General features: G+C 47.3%; 1 protein-coding gene across 1 annotated transcript in view; it reads left to right on the forward strand.

Annotated features, from left to right (window-relative positions):
* DRC7 (dynein regulatory complex subunit 7) overlaps positions 1-24,836 on the forward strand; it is a gene marked incomplete at its 5' end in the record, with an annotated part of 59,270 nt that overhangs the window by 18,944 nt on the left and 15,490 nt on the right. Inside the window, 3 exons of the mRNA XM_075836794.1 lie at positions 9,041-9,169; positions 9,246-9,374; positions 9,452-9,678. Of these exons, the coding sequence (XP_075692909.1) occupies positions 9,041-9,169; positions 9,246-9,374; positions 9,452-9,678 (485 nt within the window). The remainder of the gene's footprint in view (positions 1-9,040; positions 9,170-9,245; positions 9,375-9,451; positions 9,679-24,836) is intronic.

Genomic DNA, 24,836 nt, shown 5'->3' on the forward strand with positions numbered 1-24,836 from the left:
ATCTTTTTAATCAGGTTCAGGGAGCCCAATGGTTCTCTAAGTTCGATCTACGGGGGGCATATAACCTTATCCGCATCAAAGAGGGGGATGAGTGGAAAACTGCGTTCAACACACCCGAGGGTCATTTCGAATACCTGGTCATGCCCTTTGGGTTGTGTAATGCCCCTGCCGTCTTCCAGAATTTTATTAATGAAATCCTGAGAGATTACCTGGGTAATTTTCTTGTTGTGTACCTTGATGACATACTGGTGTTTTCCAAGGACTGGTCCTCCCACGTGGAGCATGTCAGGAAGGTGCTCCAGGTCCTTCGGGAGAATAATCTGTTTGCTAAGACTGAAAAATGTGTCTTTGGGGTACAGGAGATACCATTTTTAGGGCAAATCCTCACTCCTCATGAATTCCGCATGGACCCTGCCAAGGTTCAGGCTGTGGCGGAATGGGTCCAACCTGCCTCCCTTAAGGCGTTACAGTGTTTTTTAGGGTTCGCTAACTATTACAGGAGATTTATTGCCAACTTCTCGGTCGTCGCTAAGCCTCTTACGGACCTTACTCGCAAGGGTGCTGATGTCCTCCATTGGCCCCCTGAGGCCGTCCAGGCCTTTGAGACCCTCAAGAAGTGCTTTATCTCGGCCCCCGTGCTGATTCAGCCCAACCAAAGGGAGCCATTTATTGTGGAGGTTGACGCATCCGAGGTGGGAGTGGGGGCCGTCTTGTCCCAGGGTACCAGCTCCCTCACCCATCTCCGCCCCTGTGCTTACTTCTCTAGGAAGTTTTCGCCCACGGAGAGTAACTATGATATTGGCAACCGCGAACTTCTAGCCATTAAATGGGCTTTTGAAGAGTGGCGTCACTTCCTGGAGGGGGCCAGACACCAGGTAACGGTCCTTACGGATCACAAGAATCTGGTTTTCCTAGAATCGGCCCGGAGGCTTAATCCTAGACCAGCTCGGTGGGCACTATACTTTACCAGATTTAATTTCTTGGTTACCTATAGGGCTGGGTCCAAGAATATTAAGGCTGATGCACTGTCACGTAGTTTCATGGCCAATCCTCCTTCCGAGAAGGATCCTGCTTGTATTTTACCCCCTGGTATAATCGTTTCTGCCACGGATTCTGATTTAGCTTCTGATATTGCGGCTGATCAGGGTTCAGCTCCCGGGAACGTCCCTGGGGACAAACTGTTTGTTCCCCTGCAATACCGGCTAAGGGTACTCAGGGAAAACCATGACTCCGCTCTATCTGGTCATCCTGGCATCTTGGGCACCAAACACCTCATTACCAGAAAGTATTGGTGGCCTGGGTTGCCTAAAGACGTTAGGGCTTACGTCGCCGCTTGTGAGGTTTGCGCTAGGTCCAAAACCCCTAGGTCCCGACCTGCGGGCCTACTACGTTCCTTGCCCATTCCCCAGAGACCTTGGACCCATATCTCCATGGATTTTATCACCGATTTGCCCCCATCTCAGGGCAAGTCGGTGGTGTGGGTGGTAGTAGACCGCTTCAGCAAGATGTGCCACTTTGTGCCCCTTAAGAAGCTACCTAACGCCAAGACGTTAGCTTCTTTGTTTGTGAAACACATCCTGCGTCTCCATGGGGCCCTAGTCAATATCGTTTCTGACAGAGGGGTACAATTTGTTTCCTTATTTTGGAGAGCTTTTTGTAAAAAGTTGTTGATTGATCTGTCCTTCTCCTCCGCCTTCCATCCCGAAACTAATGGCCAAACGGAAAGGACTAACCAATCCCTGGAACAATATTTAAGGTGTTTCATCTCTGACTGTCAATTCGATTGGGTCTCATTCCTTCCCCTTGCTGAATTTTCCCTGAATAACCGGGTCAGTAACTCGTCAGGGGTCTCCCCGTTTTTCTGTAATTTCAGGTTTAACCCAAGGTTCTCCTCCGTTTCCCCTGGTTGTTCCAATAATCCTGAGGTAGAGGATGTTCATCGGGAACTGTGCACAGTCTGGGCCCAGGTTCAGAAGAACCTAGAGGCGTCCCAGAGCGCACAAAAGATGCAGGCTGATAGTAGACGTTCTGCTAACCCCCGGTTTGTCGTCGGGGATTTGGTCTGGTTGTCGTCCAGGAACTTGCGCCTTAAGGTCCCGTCCAGGAAGTTTGCTCCCCGATTTATTGGACCTTATAAGATCATTGAAGTCCTCAACCCTGTATCCTTCCGTCTGGAGCTGCCCCCATCCTTTCGCATACATGACGTCTTCCATGCCTCCCTCCTCAAACGCTTCTCCCCGTCCTGGTCCCCCTCGAGGAAACCTCCTGTTCCCGTTCTCACCCCTGAGGGGGTGGAATTCGAGGTGGCCAAGATTATGGACAGTAGGATGGTCCAGGGCTCCCTCCAGTACCTGGTCCATTGGAGAGGATACGGGCCGGAGGAGAGGACTTGGGTACCTGCCCGTGATGTTCACGCTGGGGTATTGATCAGGAGGTTCCACCTTCTCTTCCCTACTAAACCAGGTCCTCTTAGTAAGGGTCCGGTGGCCCCTCATAAAAGGGGGAGTACTGTTAGGGATCTGCCAGGTACTACGTCTAGGTATACTCCTGGGATTAATCAATCCACACCTGAGGCCAGACCTGTTAGACTGACACCGTCTCCCACCAACCAGGGTGGCAGGCTCAGGAGTGGGAGAGCCTATCGCGGCCTGGTCAGTCGGAGTTAGCTCCGCCCCCTGTCCTTTATTACCTGCCGTGTTCTCTTCCTCAGTGCTTGTAATTCTTCTGGATTCCTGGCCCCACTGCTGCTTGCTCCAGCCTGCTTCTGCCGTGCTTCTGCCTTGCTGCAGTTCCGCTTAACCTGCTTCGCTTTGCCCCTGGCTTGCTTCCTTCTCCATGCTCACGTTGGTATACTCCACTTCATCCTGGTCCTGACTATTCATTCACCGCTCCGTTTCCTCGCGGCGTTCCGTGGGCTACTGCCCCTTCCCTTGCGTGTTCCCTGTTTGTTCTCCCGTGCACTTAGACAGCGTAGGGACCGCCGCCCAGTTGTACCCCGTCGCCTAGGGCGGGTCGTTGCAAGTAGGCAGGGACAGGGCGGTGGGTAGATTAGGGCTCACTTTCCCTTCACCTCCTTCCTGCCATTACAGGCAGGGTCCATGCAGAATTCATGAGGAGTGAGGATTTGACCCAAAAATGGTATCTCCTGTACCCCAAACACACATTTTTCGGTTTTCGCAAACAGATTATTTTCCCGGAGGACCTGGAGCACCTTCCTGGCATGCTCCACGTGGGAGGACCAGTCCTTGGAAAACACCAGTATGTCATCAAGGTACACTACAAGAAAAATTCCCAGGTAATCTCTCAGAATTTCATTAATAAAATTCTGGAAGACGGCAGGGGCATTACACAACCCAAAGGCCATGACCAGGTATTCGAAATGACCTTCGGGCGTGTTGAACGCAGTCTTCCACTCATCCCCCTCTTTGATGCGGATAAGGTTATACGCCGCCCGTAGATCAAACTTAGAGAACCATTGGGCCCCCTGAACCTGATTAAAAAGATCCGGAATCAAAGGAAGTGGGTACTGGTTCCTTACAGTGACCTTATTCAAGTTACGATAGTCAATGCACGGCCTAAGACTACCATCCTTCTTCCCCACGAAGAAGAAGCCAGCACCTACCGGAGAAGTAGAGGGGCGAATGTAACCCTTGGCCAGGCATTCTTGGATATATTCCCTCATGGCTTCACGTTCAGGACATGAAAGATTAAATATCCTACCCTTAGGAAGCTTGGCACCAGGCACCAAATCGATAGCGCAATCGTATTCTCTATGAGGAGGTAACACCTCGGAGGCCTCCTTAGAGAAAACATCAGCGAAGTCCTGAACAAACTCAGGTAGCGTGTTTACCTCCTCATGGGGAGAAATAGAGTTAACCGAAAGACATGACGTCCGGCATTCACTACCCCATTTGGTGAGATCCCCAGTATTCCAATCAAACGTGGGATTATGCAACTGCAACCAGGGAAGACCTAATACCAGATCGGACGATAATCCCTGCATCAACAGTACAGAGCACTGCTCCAAAAGGAATGGAGCCAACAAGGAGTTCAAAAACAGGAGTATGCGGAGTAAAATAACCATTAGCAAGAGGAGTTGAGTCGATACCCACTACCGGGACAGGTTTAGGCAAATCAATCAATGGCATAGCTAGAGACATAGCAAATTCCACAGACCATGATATTAGCAGATGAGCCAGAATCCATGAAGGCACTGCCGGTGGCAGACCGACCACCAAACAAGACCTGAAAGGGAAGCAAAATTTTATTGCGTTTCATATTAACGGGAAATACCTGTGCGCCCAAGTGACCTCCCCGATGATCACTTAGGCGCGGAAGTTTTCCGGCTGCTTATTCTTGCGCCTGGGACAGGTGTTCAGTTGATGCTTGTCATCCCCACAATAGAAGCAGAGACCATTCTTCCTGCGGAACTCTCTACGGTGTCGGGGGGACACGGAGGCCCCGAGTTGCATAGGTACCTCCGAGTCTTCCGTGGAAGAGCGAGGAGACGGGACCTCGGTGGGAATCGCAGGGAAGTCAGAGGGGAAAACACTGAAACGTTCAAGCTGTCGTTCCCTGAGACATCGGTCAAGTCGTACTGCTAAGGCCATAACCTGGTCTAGGGAGTCAGAAGAGGGGTAGCTAACAAGCAGAACCTTCAGGGCGTTAGATAAGCCTAACCTAAACTGGCACCTTAGGGCCGGGTCGTTCCACCGAGAAGCTACGCACCACTTTCTAAAGTCAGAACAGTATTCCTCAACAGGTCTCCTACCCTGACGTAAGGTCACCAGCTGACTCTCGGCCAAGGCAGTCCTGTCAGTCTCGTCGTAAATGAGTCCGAGGGCAGAGAAAAAACGATCAACGGAGGAAAGTTCAGGGGCGTCAGGAGCCAAGGAGAAGGCCCACTCTTGGGGCCCTTCCTGGAGTCGGGATATAATGATTCCCACCCGCTGGTTCTCGGAACCTGAGGAGTGAGGTTTTAGACGGAAGTAAAGTCTGCAACTCTCCCGAAAGGAGAGAAAAGTCTTACGGTCCCCTGAGAACCGGTCAGGCAACTTGAGGTCAGGTTCTAGAGGTGAGGCGAGGGGTACTACCATGGCAGCGTCAGGCTGGTTGACCCTCTGAGCCAGGGCCTGGACCTGTAGGGAGAGGCCCTGCATCTGCTGGGTCAGGGTCTCAAGGGGGTCCATGATAGAGTAGGAGAAAGGGTAGACTAGGTATAGGGCTTGTGATTATGTTATGGCCGGAAGAAGGGGAAGGGGATAAGTGAGCCCTAATCTACCCACCGCCCTGTCCCTGCCTACTTGCAATGACCCGCCCGAGGCGACGGGGTACAACTGGGCGGCGGTCCCTACGCTGACTAAGTGCAAGGGAATACAAACAGGGAACAAGCAAGGGAAGGGGCAGTAGCCCACGGAACACCGTGAGGAAATCAGAGTGGTCAACAAGCCAGTCAGAATCAGGATGTCACGAAGTATACGAACGCAGAGCAAGGAGCAGGAAGCAAGCCGGGGTCAGAGCGAAGCAGGATAAGCGGAAGCTGTAGCAAGGCTGAAGCAAGGCAGTAGCAGGCTGGAGCAAGGCTGTAGCAGGGCCAGGAAACCAGGAAGAATCACAAGCAATGAGGAAGAGAAAACGGCAGGTATAAATGGACAGGGGGCGGAGCTAACTCCGACTGACCAGGCCGCGATAGGCTCTCCCACTCCTGAGCCTGCCACCCTGATTGGTGGGAGCCGGAGTCAGTCTAAGAGGTCCGGCCTCAGGTGTCGATTGATTAATCCTGGGAGTATCCACAGAAGTAGTGCCTGGCAGATCCTTTACATGAGGACTTTCCCCCGGTCTCTGTCCTGGAGGTGAGGACTTTCCCCAGGTCTCTGTCCTGGAGGTGAGGACTTTCCCCCGGTCTCTGTCCTGGAGGTGAGGACTTTCCCCCGGTCTCTGTCCTGGAGGTGAGGACTTTCCCCCGGTCTCTGTCCTGGAGGTGAGGACTTTCCCCAGGTCACTGTCCTGAAGGTGAGGACTTTCCCCCGGTTTCTGTCCTGGAGGTGAGGACTTTCCCCAGGTCTCTGTCCTGGAGGTGAGGACTTTCCCCCGGTCTCTGTCCTGGAGGTGAGGACTTTCCCCCGGTCTCTGTCCTGGAGGTGAGGACTTTCCCCAGGTCTCTGTCCTGGAGGTGAGGACTTTCCCCAGGTCTCTGTCCTGGAGGTGAGGACTTTCCCCCGGTCTCTGTCCTGGAGGTGAGGACTTTCCCCAGGTCTCTGTCCTGGAGGTGAGGACTTTCCCCCGGTCTGTCCTGGAGGTGAGGACTTTCCCCCGGTCTCTGTCCTGGAGGTGAGGACTTTCCCCAGGTCTCTGTCCTGGAGGTGAGGACTTTCCCCAGGTCTCTGTCCTGGAGGTGAGGACTTTCCCCCGGTCTCTGTCCTGGAGGTGAGGACTTTCCCCAGGTCTCTGTCCTGGAGGTGAGGACTTTCCCCCGGTCTCTGTCCTGGAGGTGAGGACTTTCCCCCGGTCTCTGTCCTCGAGGTGAGGACTTTCCCCAGGTCTCTGTCCTGGAGGTGAGGACTTTCCCCAGGTCTCTGTCCTGGAGGTGAGGACTTTCCCCCGGTCTCTGTCCTGGAGGTGAGGACTTTCCCCAGGTCTCTGTCCTGGAGGTGAGGACTTTCCCCCGGTCTGTCCTGGAGGTGAGGACTTTCCCCCGGTCTCTGTCCAGGAGGTGAGGACTTTCCCCAGGTCTCTGTCCTGGAGGTGAGGACTTTCCCCCGGTCTCTGTCCTGGAGGTGAGGACTTTCCCCAGGTCTCTGTCCTGGAGGTGAGGACTTTCCCCCGGTCTGTCCTTTAGGTGAGGACTTTCCCCCGGTCTCTGTCCTGGAGGTGAGGACTTTCCCCAGGTCTCTGTCCTGGAGGTGAGGACTTTCCCCCGGTCTCTGTCCTGGAGGTGAGGACTTTCCCCCGGTCTCTGTCCTGGAGGTGAGGACTTTCCCCCGGTCTCTGTCCTGGAGGTGAGGACTTTCCCCCGGTCTCTGTCCTGGAGGTGAGGACTTTCCCCCGGTCTCTGTCCTGGAGGTGAGGACTTTCTCCAGGTCCTGTTGTAACCAAACTAATGGACTGGAAATAACATCAGACAAACCGGGGGCACGAGGTGAGGGACATGTTCGTCACCTGATCGCACAGAACGGGCACCACGTCATGTCCGTCGAGGTGCAGATACTTTTTCACATGTTTGATTATATTTTGTCTGACGATCAGAATGACTATATAAAGAATACATGGCGCACGTGGTGTAACTTCCAAGGTTTTGAAGGTGTGATATCCGGGAAGAGGAATGGTGGGGAGCTGATGGCGGTGACCTGATGGCGGTGACCTGATGGCGGGGACCTGATGGCGGGGACCTGATGGCGGTGACCTGATGGCGGTGACCTGATGGCGGGGAGCTGGGAGCACAACATCCTTGAATGTGGATTTAGATCTGGAGGTCCGCAGCCCGGGATTCTTCCGGTGACCCGTAGGGTTCCGTTGGGCAGGATATAGAAATTCATGAAAAAGGAAATCCCACTTCTCGGCGCTTTTCCTTCCCGTGCTGAGGACTTAGATAAACATCACTCGGTTTATTTCTGGCGTGGTCTCCAGCTGACATTTCTCTCTCCCTTTTGGTTTTCTTCCCACGTGTGGCCTGTGCGGGATGTTCTTTGGACTGGTTTCTCCGGAGTCTGGGGATATTTTTGGTGTTTGTATATCTTTTGGGGCTGCTTGGGATGGGTCCTTGTGGGGGTCACTCTGCTTTCCAGATGTCCGCCCGGGCTTCCCTGGAGTCTGGGTGTGTTGCGTATTCCTTTATATTTATCCTATCTGTAATGAAGGGGGTAGGGAAACGGACTAGTGAGCCCTAATCTACCCGCCACTCTGTCCCTGCCCACCTGCAACGACCCGCCCTAGGCGACGGGGTACAACTGGGCGGCGGTCCCTACGCTCAGTAAGTGCACGAGACAAACAGACAAGGGTACACAAAGCTAAGGGAAATGGGGCAGTTGCCCACGGCAACACCGCGAGCAACAAGAGTGGCGAACGAGCCGAGTCAAACCAGGAGAGAATGAGGTACCAAACGCAGAGCAGAAGAGTAGTCAGCAAGCCAGGGTCAGTATGGAGCAGGATCAAATAGTCAGAAGCTGCAGCAGGGCCAGGAAACTACACGAGAAGAATCACAAGCAAAGGAGGAACAGGAAAGGCAGGTATAAATAGACAGAGGGCGGGAGCTAGCTCCGTCTGGCCAGGCTGCGATAGGCTCTCCCACTCCTAAGCCTGCCATCCTTAGTGGTGGAAGATGGAGTCAGTCTCAGAGACATAGACTCAGGTGCAGACTGATTACTTATGGGTGTATCCACAGAAGTTGTGCCTGGCAGATCCTTTACACTATCGTACATAAGAAGTGCCGACGGCAGGAACAGCGATGTGGCCTTATACCGGTGTGTATCGAGCTTATACCAGACAGGAGAATTGCTTATAATGCACCAATGTTTAAACAGCCACTTGTGAACTCTGACCCTGGAGCCCCATATGGATTCATGGCCGGTCATAAAACAACTGTCAGGGCGCGCGACCGTCATTGTGTCTTTCAGCCGGATGAAGGGACCGGTCCCGAAACGCGTAGCTTTTATATTTTATTCTTTTAAAAACACAACAATAAACAGACAAAAAATCCGCTTTGTGGTTGTCCTGAATTTAGACGGATCTACGCCAGCGATCACTCACCGGCCAAGTCCTCATCACTGGGGACAAACAGCGCCGAGAAGTGGGATCTCCTTTTTCTTGAACTTCTTATATAATAAGGGACAGACAGTGATCCCCTAGTATAAGCCCCTCTGAGGTCAGGGGAACCGAGCCCCATCCAGCGAGGCCACTCCCACTTTCAGAGACCACTCCCCTTTATGTGTGAGAAATAGGACCGAGTATATGGAGTGAAGTGTCTGGTGTTAGTGGAGTGGTGGGTGGGTCATTGGTCGTGGTCTGATGAGTGGTCAGTCCTTCTTCTGCATCTTTCCTCCAGAGTTTGAAACGCGATGTCCTCAGGGGAGGAAACTTCTACAATACAAGAAAGCCAAGCTGGAGAAGTGGGCCCCGTACCTGCAGAAGGACGGCCAAGAGTCCCGCCTCACCCTCTATCAGGACACAGAATGTAAGTTCCTACAAGTTCCCATGATGGAGGGGGTTACAAATCACATGCTAAGAGCTGACCCCCCTCTTCTTCTCAGGCTCCCAAGAGCTGAAAGTCCAAGACTGGTTCCAGAATCGGAAGGACAAGCTGGACATGAAACAGCAGGAGAGACGGTCCGGAGCCACCACTGAGCACTTCTCTCCGGGTCGCATGGACGCCCTGAAAGGTAATAATATGCTGACATTATAACATGGGGGGTCATTGCTTAGACAATATTCTTCTAACCCCCCTGGTATCTTCTAGTTCACACCTTCCGCTCCCTGGCCCCAGAAACAGAGCGCACCATGTTATTTTACAGTGAGGCTCGTCTTGATGGATTACAGAGACGTGAGGAGCAACCTAAGGAAATGGTGGAGACCTTCCAAGGCCGACAGGACTGTCTGTATTACAGGCACACGCTATATGGGAAAAGGCCAAAGAAAGTGTCCATAGCCGGAGGACCTACAGAGGCCAACCCCAGACCTATCCTGGTACCGACCATACGAGAAGACCGAAGATGTGACCAGTCACAAACATTTCTACATTAGCAGGAACCAACACATCTGTCCAGTCCCACTTATAGACACCGAGTATATCACACATGTAATACAGACGCTCCCCGTGTAATACCACACATGTAATACAGACGCTCCCCCTGTAATATCACACATGTAATACAGACGCTCCCCGTGTAATATCACACATGTAATACAGACGCTCCCCGTGTAATATCACACATGTAATACAGACGCTCCCCGTGTAATATCACACATGTAATACAGACGCTCCCCGTGTAATATCACACATGTAATACAGACACTCCCGTGTAATATCACACATGTAATACAGACGCTCCCCGTGTAATATCACACATGTAATACAGACGCTCCCCGTGTAATATCACACATGTAATACAGACGCTCCCCGTGTAATATCACACATGTAATACAGACGCTCCCCGTGTAATATCACACATGTAATACAGACGCTCCCCGTGTAATATCACACATGTAATACAGACACCCCCGTGTAATATCACACATGTAATACAGACGCTCCCCGTGTAATATCACACATGTAATACAGACGCTCCCCGTGTAATATCACACGTAATACAGACGCTCCCCGTGTAATATCACACATGTAATACAGACACTCCCCGTGTAATATCGCACATGTAATACAGACGCTCCCCCGTGTAATATCACACATGTAATACAGACGCTCCCCGTGTAATATCACACATGTAATACAGACGCTCCCCGTGTAATATCACACATGTAATACAGACGCTCCCCCTGTAATATCACACATGTAATACATACGCTCCCCGTGTAATATCACACATGTAATACAGACACTCCCCGTGTAATATCACACATGTAATACAGACGCTCCCCGTGTAATATCACACATGTAATACAGACGCTCCCCGTGTAATATCACACATGTAATACAGACGCTCCCCGTGTAATATCACACATGTAATACAGACGCTCCCCATGTAATATCACACATGTAATACAGACGCTCCCCCCATGTAATATCACACATGTAATACAGACGCTCCCCGTGTAATATCACACATGTAATACAGACGCTCCCCGTGTAATATCACACATGTAATACAGACGCTCCCCGTGTAATATCACACATGTAATACAGACGCTCCCCGTGTAATATCACACATGTAATACAGACGCTCCCCGTGTAATATCACACATGTAATACAGACGCTCCCCGTGTAATATCACATGTAATACAGACGCTCCCCGTGTAATATCACATGTAATACAGACGCTCCCCGTGTAATATCACACATGTAATACAGACGCTCCCCGTGTAATATCACACATGTAATACAGACACTCCCGTGTAATATCACACATGTAATACAGACGCTCCCCGTGTAATATCACACATGTAATACAGACGCTCCCCGTGTAATATCACACATGTAATACAGACGCTCCCCGTGTAATATCACACATGTAATACAGACGCTCCCCGTGTAATATCACACATGTAATACAGACACTCCCGTGTAATATCACACATGTAATACAGACGCTCCCCGTGTAATATCACACATGTAATACAGACGCTCCCCGTGTAATATCACACATGTAATACAGACGCTCCCCGTGTAATATCACACATGTAATACAGACGCTCCCCGTGTAATATCACACATGTAATACAGACACCCCCGTGTAATATCACACATGTAATACAGACGCTCCCCGTGTAATATCACACATGTAATACAGACGCTCCCCGTGTAATATCACACATGTAATACAGACGCTCCCCGTGTAATATCACACATGTAATACAGACGCTCCCCGTGTAATATCACACATGTAATACAGACACTCCCCGTGTAATATCGCACATGTAATACAGACGCTCCCCCGTGTAATATCACACATGTAATACAGACGCTCCCCGTGTAATATCACACATGTAATACAGACGCTCCCCGTGTAATATCACACATGTAATACAGACGCTCCCCCTGTAATATCACACATGTAATACATACGCTCCCCGTGTAATATCACACATGTAATACAGACACTCCCCGTGTAATATCACACATGTAATACAGACGCTCCCCGTGTAATATCACACATGTAATACAGACGCTCCCCCTGTAATATCACACATGTAATACATACGCTCCCCGTGTAATATCACACATGTAATACAGACACTCCCCGTGTAATATCACACATGTAATACAGACGCTCCCCGAGTAATATCACACATGTAATACAGACGCTCCCCGTGTAATATCACACATGTAATACAGACGCTCCCCGTGTAATATCACACATGTAATACAGACGCTCCCCGTGTAATATCACACATGTAATACAGACGCTCCCCATGTAATATCACACATGTAATACAGACGCTCCCCCCATGTAATATCACACATGTAATACAGACGCTCCCCGTGTAATATCACACATGTAATACAGACGCTCCCCGTGTAATATCACACATGTAATACAGACGCTCCCCGTGTAATATCACACATGTAATACAGACGCTCCCCGTGTAATATCACACATGTAATACAGACGCTCCCCGTGTAATATCACACATGTAATACAGACGCTCCCCGTGTAATATCACACATGTAATACAGACGCTCCCCGTGTAATATCACACATGTAATACAGACGCTCCCCGTGTAATATCACACATGTAATACAGACGCTCCCCGTGTAATATCACACATGTAATACAGACGCTCCCCGTGTAATATCACACATGTAATACAGACGCTCCCCGTGTAATATCACACATGTAATACAGACGCTCCCCGTGTAATATCACACATGTAATACAGACACTCCCGTGTAATATCACACATGTAATACAGACACTCCCGGTGTAATATCACACATGTAATACAGACGCTCCCCCCATGTAATATCACATGTAATACAGACGCTCCCCGTGTAATATCACACATGTAATACAGACGCTCCCCGTGTAATATCACACATGTAATACAGACACTCCCCGTGTAATATCATACATGTAATACAGACGCTCCCCGTGTAATATCACACATGTAATACAGACGCTCCCGTGTAATATCACACATGTAATACAGACGCTCCCCGTGTAATATCACACATGTAATACAGACGCTCCCCGTGTAATATCACACATGTAATACAGACGCTCCCCGTGTAATATCACACATGTAATACAGACACTCCCGGTGTAATATCACACATGTAATACAGACGCTCCCCCCATGTAATATCACATGTAATACAGACGCTCCCCGTGTAATATCACACATGTAATACAGACACTCCCCCGTGTAATATCACACATGTAATACAGACGCTCCCCCGTGTAATATCACACATGTAATACAGACGCTCCCCGTGTAATATCACACATGTAGTACAGACGCTCCCCGTGTAATATCACACATGTAATACAGACACTCCCGTGTAATATCACACATGTAATACAGACGCTCTCCGTGTAATATCACACATGTAATACAGACGCTCCCCGTGTAATATCACACATGTAATACAGACGCTCCCCGTGTAATACCACACATGTAATACAGACGCTCCCCCTGTAATATCACACATGTAATACAGACGCTCCCCGTGTAATATCACACATGTAATACAGACGCTCCCCGTGTAATATCACACATGTAATACAGACGCTCCCGTGTAATATCACACATGTAATACAGACACTCCCCGTGTAATATCACACATGTAATACAGACGCTCCCCCCATGTAATATCACATGTAATACAGACGCTCCCCGTGTAATATCACACATGTAATACAGACGCTCCCCGTGTAATATCACACATGTAATACAGACGCTCCCGTGTAATATCACACATGTAATACAGACGCTCCCCGTGTAATATCACACATGTAATACAGACACTCCCGTGTAATATCACACATGTAATACAGACGCTCCCCGTGTAATATCACACATGTAATACAGACGCTCCCCGTGTAATATCACACATGTAATACAGACACTCCCGTGTAATATCACACATGTAATACAGACGCTCCCTGTGTAATATCACATGTAATACAGACGCTCCCCCGTGTAATATCACACATGTAATACAGACACTCCCGTGTAATATCACACATGTAATACAGACGCTCCCCCGTGTAATATCACACATGTAATACAGACACTCCCCGTGTAATATCACACATGTAATACAGACGCTCCCGTGTAATATCACACATGTAATACAGACGCTCCCCCTGTAATATCACATGTAATACAGACGCTCCCCGTGTAATATCACACATGTAATACAGACACTCCCGTGTAATATCACACATGTAATACAGACGCTCCCCGTGTAATATCACAATCACACATGTAATACAGACACTCCCCGTGTAATATCACACATGAAATACAGACGCTCCCCGTGTAATATCACACATGTAATACAGACGCTCCCCGTGTAATATCACACATGTAATACAGACGCTCCCCGTGTAATATCACACATGTAATACAGACGCTCCCCCTGTAATATCACATGTAATACAGACGCTCCCCGTGTAATATCACACATGTAATACAGACACTCCCGTGTAATATCACACATGTAATACAGACACTCCCCGTGTAATATCACACATGTAATACAGACGCTCCCCCTGTAATATCACACATGTAATACAGACGCTCCCCGTGTAATATCACAATCACACATGTAATACAGACACTCCCCGTGTAATATCACACATGTAATACAGACGCTCCCCGTGTAATATCACACATGTAATACAGACGCTCCCCGTGTAATATCACACATGTAATACAGACACTCCCGTGTAATATCACACATGTAATACAGACGCTCCCCCTGTAATATCACACATGTAATACAGACGCTCCCCGTGTAATATCACAATCACACATGTAATACAGACACTCCCCGTGTAATATCACACATGTAATACAGACGCTCCCCGTGTAATATCACACATGTAATACAGACGCTCCCCGTGTAATATCACACATGTAATACAGACGCTCCCCGTGTAATATCACACATGTAATACAGACGCTCCCCCTGTAATATCACATGTAATACAGACGCTCCCCGTGTAATATCACACATGTAATACAGACACTCCCGTGTAATATCACACATGTAATACAGACACTCCCCGTGTAATATCACACATGTAATACAGACGCTCCCCCTGTAATATCACACATGTAATACAGACGCTCCCCGTGTAATATCACAATCACACATGTAATACAGACACTCCCCGTGTAATATCACACATGTAATACAGACGCTCCCCGTGTAATATCACACATGTAATACAGACGCTCCCCGTGTAATATCACACATGTAATACAGACGCTCCCCGTGTAATATCACACATGTAATACAGACATCCCCGTGTAATATCACACATGTAATACAGACGCTCCCGTGTAATATCACACATGTAATACAGACGCTCCCGTGTAATATCACACATGTAATACAGACACTCCCCGTGTAATATCACACATGTAATACAGACGCTCCCCGTGTAATATCACATGTAATACAGACGCTCCCCGTGTAATATCACACATGTAATACAGACACTCCCGTGTAATATCACACATGTAATACAGACGCTCCCGTGTAATATCACACATGTAATACAGACGCTCCCGTGTAATATCACACATGTAATACAGACGCTCCCCGTGTAATATCACATGTAATACAGACGCTCCCCGTGTAATATCACACATGTAATACAGACACTCCCGTGTAATATCACACATGTAATACAGACGCTCCCGTGTAATATCACACATGTAATACAGACGCTCCCCGTGTAATATCACACATGTAATACAGACGCTCCCCGTGTAATATCACACATGTAATACAGACGCTCCCCCCATGTAATATCACATGTAATACAGACGCTCCCCGTGTAATATCACACATGTAATACAGACGCTCCCCGTGTAATATCACACATGTAATACAGACGCTCCCCCTGTAATATCGCACATGTAATACAGACGCTCCCCGTGTAATATCACACATGTAATACAGACACTCCCCGTGTAATATCACACATGTAATACAGACGCTCCCCGTGTAATATCACACATGTAATACAGACGCTCCCCCCATGTAATATCACATGTAATACAGACGCTCCCCGTGTAATATCACACATGTAATACAGACGCTCCCCGTGTAATATCACACATGTAATACAGACGCTCCCCCTGTAATATCGCACATGTAATACAGACGCTCCCTGTGTAATATCACACATGTAATACAGACGCTCCCCCCATGTAATACAGACGCTCCCCGTGTAATATCACACATGTAATACAGACGCTCCCCGTGTAATATCACACATGTAATACAGACGCTCCCCCTGTAATATCGCACATGTAATACAGACGCTCCCCGTGTAATATCACACATGTAATACAGACGCTCCCCCCATGTAATATCACATGTAATACAGACGCTCCCCGTGTAATATCACACATGTAATACAGACGCTCCCCGTGTAATATCACACATGTAATACAGACGCTCCCGTGTAATATCACACATGTAATACAGACGCTCCCCGTGTAATATCACACATGTAATACAGACGCTCCCGTGTAATATCACACATGTAATACAGACGCTCCCCGTGTAATATCACACATGTAATACAGACGCCCCCCCGTGTAATATCACACATGTAATACAGACGCTCCCCGTGTAATATCACACATGTAATACAGACGCTCCCCGTGTAATATCACACATGTAATACAGACGCTCCCCGTGTAATATCACACATGTAATACAGACGCTCCCCGTGTAATATCACACATGTAATACAGACGCTCCCGTGTAATATCACACATGTAATACAGACGCTCCCGTGTAATATCACACATGTAATACAGACGCTCCCGTGTAATATCACACATGTAATACAGACGCTCCCCGTGTAATATCACGCATGTAATACAGACGCTCCCCGTGTAATATCACACAAGTAATAGACGCTCCCCGTGTAATATCACACATGTAATACAGACGCTCCCGTGTAATATCACACATGTAATACAGACGCTCCCCGTGTAATATCACACATGTAATACAGACGCTCCCCGTGTAATATCACAATCACACATGTAATACAGACACTCCCCGTGTAATATCACACATGTAATACAGACGCTCCCCGTGTAATATCACACATGTAATACAGACGCTCCCCGTGTAATATCACACATGTAATACAGACGCTCCCCGTGTAATATCACACAAGTAATAGACGCTCCCCGTGTAATATCACACATGTAATACAGACGCTCCCCGTGTAATATCACACATGTAATACAGACGCTCCCCGTGTAATATCACACATGTAATACAGACGCTCCCCGTGTAATATCACACATGTAATACAGACGCTCCCTGTGTAATATCACACATGTAATACAGACGCCCCCGTGTAATACCACACATGTAATACAGACGCTCCCGTGTAATATCACACATGTAATACAGACGCTCCCGTGTAATATCACACATGTAATACAGACGCTCCCCGTGTAATATCACACATGTAATACAGACGCTCCCCGTGTAATATCACACATGTAATACAGACGCTCCCCCCATGTAATATCACATGTAATACAGACGCTCCCCGTGTAATATCACACATGTAATACAGACGCTCCCCGTGTAATATCACACATGTAATACAGACGCTCCCCCTGTAATATCGCACATGTAATACAGACGCTCCCCGTGTAATATCACACATGTAATACAGACACTCCCCGTGTAATATCACACATGTAATACAGACGCTCCCCGTGTAATATCACACATGTAATACAGACGCTCCCCCCATGTAATATCACATGTAATACAGACGCTCCCCGTGTAATATCACACATGTAATACAGACGCTCCCCGTGTAATATCACACATGTAATACAGACGCTCCCCCTGTAATATCGCACATGTAATACAGACGCTCCCTGTGTAATATCACACATGTAATACAGACGCTCCCCCCATGTAATACAGACGCTCCCCGTGTAATATCACACATGTAATACAGACGCTCCCCGTGTAATATCACACATGTAATACAGACGCTCCCCCTGTAATATCGCACATGTAATACAGACGCTCCCCGTGTAATATCACACATGTAATACAGACGCTCCCCCCATGTAATATCACATGTAATACAGACGCTCCCCGTGTAATATCACACATGTAATACAGACGCTCCCCGTGTAATATCACACATGTAATACAGACGCTCCCGTGTAATATCACACATGTAATACAGACGCTCCCCGTGTAATATCACACATGTAATACAGACGCTCCCGTGTAATATCACACATGTAATACAGACGCTCCCCGTGTAATATCACACATGTAATACAGACGCCCCCCCGTGTAATATCACACATGTAATACAGACGCTCCCCGTGTAATATCACACATGTAATACAGACGCTCCCCGTGTAATATCACACATGTAATACAGACGCTCCCCGTGTAATATCACACATGTAATACAGACGCTCCCCGTGTAATATCACACATGTAATACAGACGCTCCCGTGTAATATCACACATGTAATACAGACGCTCCCGTGTAATATCACACATGTAATACAGACGCTCCCCGTGTAATATCACACATGTAATACAGACGCTCCCGTGTAATATCACACATGTAATACAGACGCTCCCCGTGTAATATCACGCATGTAATACAGACGCTCCCCGTGTAATATCACACAAGTAATAGACGCTCCCCGTGTAATATCACACATGTAATACAGACGCTCCCCGTGTAATATCACACATGTAATACAGACGCTCCCGTGTAATATCACACATGTAATACAGACGCTCCCCGTGTAATATCACACATGTAATACAGACGCTCCCCGTGTAATATCACAATCACACATGTAATACAGACACTCCCCGTGTAATATCACACATGTAATACAGACGCTCCCCGTGTAATATCACACATGTAATACAGACGCTCCCCGTGTAATATCACACATGTAATACAGACGCTCCCCGTGTAATATCACACAAGTAATAGACGCTCCCCGTGTAATATCACACATGTAATACAGACGCTCCCCGTGTAATATCACACATGTAATACAGACGCTCCCGTGTAATATCACACATGTAATACAGACGCTCCCCGTGTAATATCACACATGTAATACAGACGCTCCCCCCATGTAATATCACATGTAATACAGACGCTCCCCGTGTAATATCACACATGTAATACAGACGCTCCCGTGTAATATCACACATGTAATAGACGCTCCCCGTGTAATATCACACATGTAATACAGACGCTCCCCGTGTAATATCACACATGTAATACATACGCTCCCCGTGTAATATCACACATGTAATACAGACGCTCCCCCCATGTAATATCACACATGTAATACAGACGCTCCCCGTGTAATATCACATGTAATACAGACGCTCCCCGTGTAATATCACACATGTAATACAGACGCTCCCCCCATGTAATATCACACATGTAATACAGACGCTCCCCGTGTAATATCACATGTAATACAGACGCCCCCGTGTAATATCACACATGTAATACAGACGCTCCCCGTGTAATATCACACATGTAATACAGACGCTCCCCGTGTAATATCACACATGTAATACAGACGCTCCCCGTGTAATATCACACATGTAATACAGGCGCTCCCCGTGTAATATCACACATGTAATACAGACGCTCCCCGTGTAATATCACACAAGTAATAGACGCTCCCCGTGTAATATCACACATGTAATACAGACGCTCCCCGTGTAATATCACACATGTAATACAGACGCTCCCGTGTAATATCACACATGTAATACAGACGCTCCCCGTGTAATATCACACATGTAATACAGACGCTCCCCGTGTAATATCACACATGTAATACAGACGCTCCCCGTGTAATATCACACATGTAATACAGACGCTCCCCCCATGTAATATCACATGTAATACAGACGCTCCCCGTGTAATATCACACATGTAATACAGACGCTCCCGTGTAATATCACACATGTAATAGACGCTCCCCGTGTAATATCACACATGTAATACAGACGCTCCCCGTGTAATATCACACATGTAATACATACGCTCCCCGTGTAATATCACACATGTAATACAGACGCTCCCCCCATGTAATATCACACATGTAATACAGACGCTCCCCGTGTAATATCACATGTAATACAGACGCTCCCCGTGTAATATCACACATGTAATACAGACGCTCCCCCCATGTAATATCACACATGTAATACAGACGCTCCCCGTGTAATATAACATGTAATACAGACGCCCCCGTGTAATATCACACATGTAATACAGACGCTCCCCGTGTAATATCACACATGTAATACAGACGCTCCCCGTGTAATATCACACATGTAATACAGGCGCTCCCCGTGTAATATCACACATGTAATACAGACGCTCCCCGTGTAATATCACACATGTAATACAGGCGCTCCCCGTGTAATATCACACATGTAATACAGACGCTCCCCGTGTAATATCACACATGTAATACATACGCTCCCCGTGTAATATCACACATGTAATACAGACGCTCCCCGTGTAATATCACACATGTAATACAGACGCTCCCCCTGTAATATCACATGTAATACAGACGCTCCCCGTGTAATATCACACATGTAATACAGACGCTCCCCGTGTAATATCACACATGTAATACAGACGCTCCCTGTGTAATATCACACACGTAATACAGACGCTCCCCGTGTAATATCACACACGTAATACAGACGCTCCCCGTGTAATATCACACATGTAATACAGACACTCCCCGTGTAATATCACACATGTAATACAGACACTCCCCGTGTAATATCACACATGTAATACAGACGCTCCCCCTGTAATATCACATGTAATACAGACGCTCCCGTGTAATATCACACATGTAATACAGACGCTCCCCGTGTAATATCACACATGTAATACAGACGCTCCCGTGTAATATCACACATGTAATAGACGCTCCCCGTGTAATATCACACATGTAATACAGACGCTCCCCGTGTAATATCACACATGTAATACAGACGCTCCCCGTGTAATATCACACACGTAATACAGACGCTCCCCGTGTAATATCACACATGTAATACAGACGCTCCCCGTGTAATATCACACATGTAATACAGACGCTCCCCCTGTAATATCACACATGTAATACAGACGCTCCCCGTGTAATATCACACACGTAATACAGACGCTCCCCGTGTAATATCATACATGTAATACAGACGCTCCCCGTGTAATATCACACATGTAATACAGACGCTCCCCCTGTAATATCACACATGTAATACAGACGCTCCCGTGTAATATCACACATGTAATACAGACGCTCCCGTGTAATATCACACATGTAATACAGACGCTCCCCGTGTAATATCACACATGTAATACAGACGCTCCCCGTGTAATATCACACATGTAATACAGACGCTCCCCGTGTAATATCACACATGTAATACAGACGCTCCCCGTGTAATATCATACATGTAATACAGACGCTCCCCCGTGTAATATCACACATGTAATACAGACGCTCCCCCTGTAATATCACACATGTAATATCACACATGTAATACAGACGCTCCCCCGTGTAATATCACACATGTAATACAGACGCTCCCCCTGTAATATCACACATGCAATACAGACGCTTCCCGTGTAATATCACACATGTAATACAGACGCTCCCCCTGTAATATCACACATGTAATACAGACGCTCCCGTGTAATATCACACATGTAATACATACGCTCCCCGTGTAATATCACACATGTAATACAGACGCTCCCCGTGTAATATCACACATGTAATACAGACGCTCCCGTGTAATATCACACAGGTAATACAGACGCTCCCCGTGTAATATCACACATGTAATACAGACGCTCCCCGTGTAATATCACACATGTAATACAGACGCTCCCCGTGTAATATCACACATGTAATACAGACGCTCCCCCTGTAATATCACACATGTAGTACAGACGCTCCCCCTGTAATATCGCACATGTAGTACAGACGCTCCCCGTGTAATATCACACATGTAATACAGACGCTCCCCGTGTAATATCACACACAGACCCCCCCATGTAATATCACACACAGACCCCCCCATGTAATATCACACATGTAATACAGACGCTCCCCGTGTAATATCACACATGTAATACAGACACTCCCCGTGTAATATCACACATGTAATACAGACGCTCCCCGTGTAATATCACACATGTAATACAGACACTCCCCGTGTAATATCACACATGTAATACAGACACTCCCCGTGTAATATCACACATGTAGTACAGACGCTCCCCGTATAATATCACACATGTAATACAGACGCTCCCCCTGTAATATCACACATGTAATACAGACGCTCCCCCTGTAATATCACACATGTAATATCACACATGTAATACAGACGCCCCCGTGTAATATCACATGTAATACAGACGCTCCCCGTGTAATATCACACATGTAATACAGACGCTCCCCGTGTAATATCACACATGTAATACAGACGCTCCCCCCATGTAATATCACACATGTAATACAGACGCTCCCCCTGTAATATCACACATGTAATACAGACGCTCCCCGTGTAATATCACACATGTAATACAGACGCTCCCCGTGTAATATCACACATGTAATACAGACGCTCCCCGTGTAATATCACACATGTAATACAGACGCTCCCCGTGTAATATCACACATGTAATACAGACGCTCCCCGTGTAATATCACACATGTAATACAGACGCTCCCGTGTAATATCACACATGTAATACAGACGCTCCCCGTGTAATATCACACATGTAATACAGACGCTCCCCGTGTAATATCACACATGTAATACAGACGCTCCCCGTGTAATATCACACATGTAATACAGACGCTCCCCGTGTAATATCACACATGTAATACAGACGCTCCCCGTGTAATATCACACATGTAATACAGACGCTCCCCGTGTAATATCACACATGTAATACAGACGCTCCCCGTGTAATATCACACATGTAATACAGACGCTCCCCGTGTAATATCGCATGTAATACAGACGCCCCCGTGTAATATCACACATGTAATACAGACGTTCCCCGTGTAATATCACACATGTAATACAGACGCTCCCCGTGTAATATCACACATGTAATACAGACGCTCCCGTGTAATATCACACATGTAATACAGACGCTCCCCGTGTAATATCACACATGTAATACAGACACCCCCGTGTAATATCACACATGTAATACAGACGCTCCCCGTGTAATATCACACATGTAATACAGACGCTCCCGTGTAATATCACACATGTAATACAGACGCTCCCCCTGTAATATCACACATGTAATACAGACGCTCCCCGTGTAATATCACACATGTAATACAGACGCTCCCGTGTAATATCACACATGTAATACAGACGCTCCCCGTGTAATATCACACATGTAATACAGACACCCCCGTGTAATATCACACATGTAATACAGACGCTCCCCGTGTAATATCACACATGTAATACAGACGCTCCCCGTGTAATATCACACATGTAATACAGACGCTCCCCCTGTAATATCACACATGTAATACAGACGCTCCCCGTGTAATATCACACATGTAATACATACGCTCCCCGTGTAATATCACACATGTAATACAGACGCTCCCCGTGTAATATCACACATGTAATACATACGCTCCCCGTGTAATATCACACATGTAATACAGACACTCCCCGTGTAATATCACACATGTAATACATACGCTCCCCGTGTAATATCACACATGTAATACAGACGCTCCCTGTGTAATATCACACATGTAATACAGACGCTCCCCGTGTAATATCACACATGTAATACAGACACTCCCCGTGTAATATCACACATGTAATACAGACGCTCCCCCTGTAATATCACACATGTAATACAGACGCTCCCCGTGTAATATCATACATGTAATACAGACGCTCCCCGTGTAATATCACACATGTAATACAGACACTCCCCGTGTAATATCACACATGTAATACATACGCTCCCCGTGTAATATCACACATGTAATACAGACGCTCCCCGTGTAATATCACACATGTAACATAGACGCTCCCCGTGTAATATCACACATGTAATACAGACGCTCCCCGTGTAATATCACACATGTAATACAGACGCTCCCGTGTAATATCACACATGTAATACAGACGCTCCCCGTGTAATATCACACATGTAATACATACGCTCCCCGTGTAATATCACACATGTAATACAGACGCTCCCCGTGTAATATCACACATGTAATACAGACGCTCCCCGTGTAATATCACACATGTAATACAGACGCTCCCCGTGTAATATCACACATGTAATACAGACGCTCCCCGTGTAATATCATACATGTAATACAGACGCTCCCCGTGTAATATCACACATGTAATACAGACGCTCCCCGTGTAATATCACACATGTAATACAGACGCTCCCCGTGTAATATCACACATGTAATACAGACGCTCCCCGTGTAATATCACACATGTAATACAGACACCCCCGTGTAATATCACACATGTAATACAGACGCTCTCCGTGTAATATCACACATGTAATACAGACGCTCCCCGTGTAATATCACACATGTAATACAGACACTCCCCGTGTAATATCACACATGTAACATAGACGCTCCCCGTGTAATATCACACATGTAATACAGACGCTCCCCGTGTAATATCACACATGTAATACAGACGCTCCCGTGTAATATCACACATGTAATACAGACGCTCCCCGTGTAATATCACACATGTAATACAGACGCTCCCCGTGTAATATCACACATGTAATACAGACGCTCCCCGTGTAATATCACACATGTAACATAGACGCTCCCCGTGTAATATCACACATGTAATACAGACGCTCC

Source organism: Rhinoderma darwinii, chromosome 9 (genome assembly GCF_050947455.1).
Source record: "Rhinoderma darwinii isolate aRhiDar2 chromosome 9, aRhiDar2.hap1, whole genome shotgun sequence".
In the NCBI taxonomy this organism is placed as follows: domain Eukaryota; kingdom Metazoa; phylum Chordata; class Amphibia; order Anura; family Rhinodermatidae; genus Rhinoderma; species Rhinoderma darwinii.